At 41.1% G+C, this 8464-nt stretch overlaps 1 protein-coding gene across 1 annotated transcript; it reads left to right on the forward strand.

Annotated features, from left to right (window-relative positions):
- The first annotated feature begins 268 nt into the window (after positions 1-268).
- On the forward strand, positions 269-2485 carry LOC144315501 (RNA-binding protein EWS). Its single transcript, XM_077900162.1, has one exon. It carries the CDS (start codon positions 338-340, stop codon positions 2306-2308), a length of 1971 nt encoding a protein of 656 aa, XP_077756288.1. The 5' UTR covers positions 269-337; the 3' UTR covers positions 2309-2485.
- Positions 2486-8464: the final 5979 nt, after the last annotated feature.

The following is an 8464-nucleotide window of genomic DNA, read 5'->3' on the forward strand; positions in this document are numbered from 1 at the left end:
TAATTCTTACCAATAGATGCCCTCTCCAACCTGTCCTCAGGCAATGAGAGAGAAAACACAAAAGACTCAGCCTCAGACTGAATTACTAAAAGGAAGACAAACAGGTCTCAGATCATTGTGAAAAAGACTGTAATAAGAATTCATCCACACTATATATGTGAAAATAGGAAATCTGGATAGGGCCCCCATGTTAAACAGTTAAGATGGAGAGGAGGATTGTACAAAGACAAGACAAAAACACTATGATAAAAAAAGAGCACAGGCCTGCGCAGTGCGGCGCCTAGAGGGAAAGCGAGAGGGAGACGGACGTTGAGAGAACGAGAGGGAAGGAGAGAAAATGGCGTCCACGGATTACAGTACCTACAGCCAAGCTGCAGCCCAGCAGGGCTACAGTGCATACACCGCCCAACCAACTCAAGGATATGCACAGACCACCCAGGCATATGGGCAGCAGAGTTATGGAACCTATGGACAGCCCACTGATGTCAGCTATACCCAGGCTCAGACCACTGCGACCTATGGGCAGACCGCCTATGCAACTTCTTATGGACAGCCTCCCGCTGGTTATACTACTCCAACTGCCCCCCAGGCATACAGTCAGCCTGTCCAGGGGTACGGCACTGGTGCTTATGATACCACCACTGCTACGGTCACTACCACCCAGGCCTCCTATGCAGCTCAGTCTGCATATGGCACTCAGCCTGCTTACCCAGCCTATGGGCAGCAGCCAGCAGCCACCGCACCTGCAAGACCACAGGATGGTAACAAACCCGCTGAGACTAGTCAACCTCAATCTAGCACAGGGGGTTACAACCAGCCCAGCCTAGGATATGGACAGAGTAACTACAGTTATCCCCAGGTACCTGGGAGCTACCCCATGCAGCCAGTCACAGCACCACCATCTTATCCTCCTACCAGCTACTCCTCTACACAGCCGACTAGTTATGATCAGAGCAGTTACTCTCAGCAGAACACCTATGGGCAGCCGAGCAGCTATGGACAGCAGAGTAGCTATGGTCAACAAAGCAGCTATGGGCAGCAGCCGCCCACTAGTTATCCCCCCCAAACTGGATCCTACAGCCAGGCTCCAAGTCAATATAGCCAACAGAGCAGCAGCTACGGGCAGCAGAGTTCATTCCGACAGGACCACCCCAGTAGCATGGGTGTTTATGGGCAGGAGTCTGGAGGATTTTCCGGACCAGGAGAGAACCGGAGCATGAGTGGCCCTGATAACCGGGGCAGGGGAAGAGGGGGATTTGATCGTGGAGGCATGAGCAGAGGTGGGCGGGGAGGAGGACGCGGTGGAATGGGCAGCGCTGGAGAGCGAGGTGGCTTCAATAAGCCTGGTGGACCCATGGATGAAGGACCAGATCTTGATCTAGGCCCACCTGTAGATCCAGATGAAGACTCTGACAACAGTGCAATTTATGTGCAAGGCCTAAATGACAATGTGACTCTAGATGATCTGGCTGACTTCTTTAAGCAATGTGGAGTTGTTAAGATGAACAAGAGAACCGGACAACCCATGATCCATATCTACTTGGACAAGGAAACAGGAAAGCCCAAAGGTGATGCTACAGTATCCTATGAAGACCCACCAACTGCCAAGGCTGCTGTGGAGTGGTTTGATGGGAAAGATTTTCAAGGAAGCAAACTTAAGGTTTCTCTTGCTCGGAAGAAACCTCCAATGAACAGCATGCGGGGTGGTATGCCTCCCCGTGAGGGCAGAGGGATGCCACTGCCACTCCGTGGAGGTCCAGGGGGCCCAGGAGGTCCTGGGGGCCCCATGGGTCGCATGGGAGGCCGTGGAGGAGACAGAGGTGGCTTTCCCCCAAGAGGACCCCGGGGTTCCCGAGGGAACCCATCTGGAGGAGGAAACGTCCAGCACCGAGCTGGGGACTGGCAGTGCCCCAATCCGGGGTGTGGAAACCAGAACTTCGCCTGGAGAACAGAATGCAACCAGTGTAAGGCCCCGAAGCCTGAAGGCTTCCTTCCACCACCCTTCCCGCCCCCGGGCGGTGACCGTGGCAGAGGTGGCCCTGGTGGCATGCGGGGAGGAAGAGGTGGCCTCATGGACCGCGGTGGTCCCGGTGGGATGTTCAGAGGTGGCCGCGGTGGAGACAGAGGGGGCTTCCGTGGTGGCCGGGGCATGGACCGAGGTGGCTTTGGCGGAGGAAGACGAGGCGGTCCTGGTGGGCCCCCTGGACCTTTGATGGAACAGATGGGAGGAAGAAGAGGCGGGCGTGGAGGACCTGGAAAAATGGATAAAGGCGAGCACCGTCAGGAGCGCAGAGACCGGCCCTACTAGACGCAGAGACCCCGCAGAGCTGCATTGACTACCAGATTTATTTTTTAAACCAGAAAATGTTTTAAATTTATAATTCCATATTTATAATGTTGGCCACAACATTATGATTATTCCTTGTCTGTACTTTAGTATTTTTCACCATTTGTGAAGAAACATTAAAACAAGTTAAATGGTAAAAAAAAAAAAAAAAAAAAAGAGCACAAATAAAAGATTGAAATATATCTGGAAAGAAACATGTATTAAAAACCTAAAGAAATATTCTGCAGCATTTCTTTGTATTCCATGAAAAAAAATTACAAAGTATATAAATTCAATGAAACAAAAAAATCAAGGTGAGCTAAGGCAATAGAAGGCTGAGATTGCAATGTGTGATAGTTAATTTTATGTGTCAACTTGATGGGGCTCCAAGATGCCTGGTCATTTGGTCAAATATTATATTGAGTGTTCCTGTGAGCTGTTTCTGGATGAGATCAACGTTTTAATCTGTAGACCAAGTAAAGCAGATTGCTCTTTCCAGTGTGAGTGGGCCTCACCCAATCAACTGAATACCTGAATAGAAGAACAAAAGGGCTGACAATATGAGGAACTCTTCCTGCCTGACTTACATGGCGGACGTTGTTCTTTTCTGGCCTTTGAACTCAAACTGAAACATTGGCTCCTATTGGGACTTGAGCCTGCCAGCTTTCTGACTGGAACTTATGCCGTCAACTCTTCTGGTTCGTAGGCCTCAAATGTGGACTGGAATCACATATCAAAACTCCTGCATCTCCACCTTGCAGCTTGTGAATCTTGGGATGTTTTGGCTTCCATAATAATATGAGCCCATTTCTTAAATCTCTGGATATCTCCTATATATATCTTATTGGGTCTGTTTTTCTGGAAAACCCTGACTAATACACAATGCTAAGTTAAAAAAAAATGGAACCCAAGAATGCATTGTTTTGTTTTGTTTTCATGAACACATTGTTAAAAAATTGATTAGGAATAGCAAAGAATGGAACACACATGGCTGAAAACTAAATTAATAACATGAAGGAAAGGTCTGTAGTAATCACAGAGAACGCAGAGGAAAAAGACAAAGGTATTATAACAATCTAGAATAGAAATCAGATACAGAGTGGACCATAATAATAGTCTGACATCAGGATGGCTGATATCCTGAATCAGAGACCACAATAAGTGGAATAGAAATCATATTCAAAGATGCCATAGAAGAAAAATATTGAAACAAAAAAATACAACTGCATGTGGAAAAGGCAACTGTGTTATAGGATAAATTGCTTAAGAATGATCAACAATAAACAATATTATAGCTAAGTTACTAAGTTTTAAAACAAAGAAAGAATTCTCCAAGCTTCAGAACTGCAAACAAAGGTAATCACCAGCAAAAGAGAAAAATAGGGCTAGTGTCAAACTTTTCCTGATCAATAGAAGACTATGAAATTATTATTTTTTTAAGATTTTATTAATTTATTTGACACAGAGTGAGAGTGTAATGACAGGGGGAGCAGCAGGCAGAGGGAAAGGGAGAAGCAGGCTCCCCACTGAGCAAGGAGCCCAATGCAGGCTCCACCCCAGAACACTGGGATCATGATCTGAGCCTAAGGAGACACTTTGAGACAGACTACAAAATTCTAAGGATAATAATAATAATAATAATAATAATAATAATAATGAAATCTAAACAACTAGGGGAAATTAAAGAAGTTAGAAAAGTTATTTTAAAAAGACACTGAAAGGGGCACCTAGTTGGCTTAGTAAGTTAAGCATATGACTCTTGACTTCAGCCCAGATCATGATCTCAGGGTCATGATCTTGGGGTCATGAGACTGAGCTCCCCAGCTTGGGCTTGGCACAGGTCTGCTTGAGATTTTCTCTCTCCTCTCCTTCTGCCTCTCCCCCGCACTCAAGCTGGTTGCTCCTTCTCTTTCTAAAATAAATAAATAAAATCTTTTTTAAAAAAAAATAGGGGCACCAGAGTGGCTCAGTTGGTTGGGCATCTACCTTCAGCTCAGGTCATGATCTCAGGGTCTTGGGATCCAGCCCCAAGTGGGGCTTCCTGCTAAAGGGAGTCTATTTGTATCCCCTCCCTTCTGTTTGCCTTTCCCCCCATTTGTGATTTCTCTCTCTCTCTCTTTCTCTCAAATAGATAAAATCTTAATAAAATAAAATAAAAAATAAAGCTAAAATGACACCACTATACATATATATATATATACGTAACTAGCAAAAATTAGGAGATAGGGAGATGTGAAAGGAAGTCTAAGTGTGATAATTTTTCATCCTTTCTAGTACAGAGTCAATAGATAGTCTTTATAATTTATCACTAAAAATAGCAATTTAGTGTATTATATAGATTCATAAAGGTAACTATTAGAACTAAAAGCATCTGGCTAGCTCAACTGGTAGAGCATGTGACCCTTGATCTCTGGGTTGTGAGTTCAAGCCCCGTGTTGGGTGTAGAGATTAGTTAAAAGAACAAAATCTTTGGAAAAAAAAAAAAAAGAAGACCTAAAAGTGTATAATAAGCCTTTCAAGTTACCAAAAGGAGGGTACACTTTAAAGCAAAAGAAACAGAAAGTTTCTTGTTTTATATGAAGTAAAGGGTGCATTAAAAATATAAACTATATTATGACTATATTAAATATATGGTATATGAATAAGTATAAAAGTATTAAATACTTATTTTTAAAGAATCAAATTAGTTTAAAAAACAATTAAATGCTGAAGACAGTTATCAGAAGCAAAGCTTAAGGGATGTCTGGGTGGCTTAGCGGTTGAGCATCTGCCTTTGGCTCAAGGTGTGATCCCAGAATCCAGGATTGAGTCCCACATCAGGCTTGCGGCAGGGAGCCTACTTCTCCCTCTGCCTTTGTCTCTGCTTCTCTCTCTGTGTGTCTCTCATGAATGAATAAATAAAATCTTACAAAAAAAGAAACAAAGTTGTTCAGAAATATTGAAAGGGAAAGGTAGATCAATGTATCTCAGGGGAATGAAAACAAAAAAAAAAATAAAATCTTTAAAAAAAAGAAGACATGCACTTAATTTGATAGAAATGTGAGATTCTTATTTAGTTAAAGATCACATAAATACATTTTTAAAAAACAAGCAACAAAATTTGGAAAATACTTGCCATACATGTTACTGAAAAGGGCTAATTTCAGCAGGTTTAAAAATGCTTACTAAAAATGAGTTTAGTAAAATTGAATTTATGATGTGTGAGCAAATGTACTACCAACTCCTAAAAAAATTTGTTAATAGCTTTTTTGTAATAGCTTTTTGATATACAGAGCTGCCATATTAGCCCTGGAGTGCTTATGTTCAGACTGACACAGAGAGAAATTTGTTTATTTGGGTCTTTGTTAAAGCAACTAAAGTTTATGTTAATTATGCAGGTTTATGACTAAGTATCATATCTCATTACATTGTAACTCTTTTCTTTCTTTCTTTTTCTTTTTTTTTTTTTTTTTTTGGAGATTTTATTTATTTATTCATGAGAGACACGGAGAGAGAGAGGCAGAGACACAGGCAGAGGGAGAAGCAGGCCCCATGAAGGAAGCCTGATGAGAGACTCGATCCCAGAACCCAAGGATCACAACCTGAGCTGAATACAGATGCTTAACCGACTGAGCCTCTCAGGTGCCTTATAACTCAGCATAAATATTTTGAGATTTATCTGTTGCTGTGTGTACCAATAGTTCACTCTTTTTTAAATCATTGATTAGTATTCCATTATACTATATATTTTTAAATTATATCTTTTATTGCTGATTAACATTCCATTTATAGACACAATTGGTTTAGCCATTCACCTGGTGATAGTCATGTGGGTTGTTTCCAGTTTGGGACTACTACAAACAGAGCTGCTAGGAGTATCAGTATGCACTGGTATCAGTATGGTCAGCATCAGTATGGTATCAGCATCAGTATGGTCTGGTATAAACATATGCCTTTATTTCTCTTGGATAAATACCTGTGGGTGGTATATCCTGATATGTAAGGTTATCCAAGATAAATTATTCATTAAAAATTAAATATAACATGTATACTTTGATCTCATTCATGCAGATTTTAAAAATACATACACTTTTATATGTACTTCAACATCAAGTTCACAATTTGGCTGAATTCCAAATGGCTGGCTGTTAAAATCAATATACAGTTAAAACTAAGACTGAAATAGATTATACCATTATAGAATGAACTCTGGGTTACTATAAGAATAAATCTGAATTTTTACTTAAAAATTAAAATATTATGGAATGTCTGGCTAACTCAGTTGGAAGAGCATGCAACTCTTGATCTTGGGATTGTAAGTTTGAGCCCCATGTTGGGTGCTGAGGTTACTAAAAAAAATAAATAAACTCAGAGGCACCTGGGTGGCTCAATCAGTTGGGTGTCTGTCTTCAGTTCAGGTCCTGATCCCAGGGTCATGGGATGGAGCCCCACCTGACCCTAACCTTGCTCAGCAGGGAGTCTGCTTCCCCATCTGCCCTTCCCCATCCCCTGCTCATGCCCTCTCTCTCAAATAAATAAATAAAATATTTTATAAATAAATAAATAAATACTTTATAAACAAATAGATAAAAAAATTCAAATATTAGTTAAATATTTAATAGTCACATCCTTAACAATTGCCATCATGGTTCCGGAACATGATTTCCCCTGCGGGGTCAGCAGGTCAGCAGCTCCTGTGGTCATGGTACTGCACATTTAACAGGTAAATTACGTGTTCTTTTTTTCAACCAGCACCTTTAATAACATTGTGTGTGTGTGTGCGTGTGTGTGTGTGTATGTGTGCGTGTGTGTGTAAAGCAGAATATAATTCAGGAAGTAGTTTCTTGGTAGCATGTTTTCTAGAAAGAGCTTTGAACCTAAGATTTATAGATTGGGTAACTCTCCAGAATCTTTTTACTTCAATTATTGAAAATGGTTGGCAATCAATAGGAGTCATTTCAATAAGCTTCTGTTTAGATTTTTGAGTTCAACAGACTCAAAACTATAAAGTAATTGTCTTCTTAAAGTACTGTCATAGAATTTTTTTATTGTGGTAAAATACACATGACATAAAATTTACTGTCTGAACCATTTGTAAGTGTACAGTTCAGTGGCATTAAGTACATTCACATTGTTGTGCAACCATCGCCACCATCCATCTCCAAAACTTTTATCATCTTGTAAAACTGAAGTTCTCAACCCATTAAACGATAACTTTCCATCCTTTTTTCCCCACAGCCCCTGACAACCACCATTCCACTTTCCATCTCTATGAATCTAACTACTCTAGGTACTTCATAAAAGTAGAACCATACAGTATCTTCCCTTTGGTGATTAGTTTATTTCACTTAGCATCATGTCCTCAAAGTTCATCCATGGTGCCTTCTGAAGTTAGAAGAATGAGAACAAAATGTGTTTAGGGTACCTCCTTTTTCTCTATACCTCTATATAATCTTCTTTTTTTTTTTTAAGATTTGATTTATTTATTCATGAGAGAGAGAGAGAGAGGCAGAGATACAGACAGAGGGAGAAGCAGGCTCCATGCAGGGAGCTTGATGCAGGACTGGATCCCAGGACCCCAGGGATCACGCCCTGGGCCAAAGGCAGGTGCTAAACACTGAGCCACCCAGGGATCCCTATAATCTTCATTTTTAAAAGACTTTATTTATTTATTCATGAGAGAGAGAGAGAGGCAGAGACATAGGAAGAGGGAGAAGGAGGTTCCATGTAGGGAGCCCAACACGAAACTCAATCCCAAGACCCTAGGACCATGACCTAGGCCTAAGGCAGGCACCAAACTGCTGAGCCACCCAGGTGTCCCTATGTAATCTTCATTATGTCTAAACATATCAGGGTTGTTGTTACATGTGACGTCGGAGTTTTTCTTCTGTGAAAAATCTGAAATGATAACAAAGATGACATTCTGCATTTAATTCATCTTCAGAAGATGTGAGGAATTCTCAAATAGAACTTTTTTCTTAAAATAATCATGGCCTCATTGAAATTCAATACAAAATAATCAAAATTCTTTTTTTAATAATCAAGATTATTTTTTTCTAAAGATTTATTTATTTATTTACTCATGAGAAACACAGAGAGACAGAGAGAGAGAGAGAAGCAGAGACAAAGGCAGAGGGAGAAGCAGGCTCCATGCAAGGA

Source organism: Canis aureus, chromosome 6 (genome assembly GCF_053574225.1).
Source record: "Canis aureus isolate CA01 chromosome 6, VMU_Caureus_v.1.0, whole genome shotgun sequence".
NCBI lineage: Eukaryota > Metazoa > Chordata > Mammalia > Carnivora > Canidae > Canis > Canis aureus.

Excerpts from the sequence above, each read along its gene's own strand:
- LOC144315501 (XM_077900162.1), top strand. The coding sequence starts at position 338 with ATGGCGTCCACGGATTACAGTACCTACAGCCAAGCTGCAGCCCAGCAG.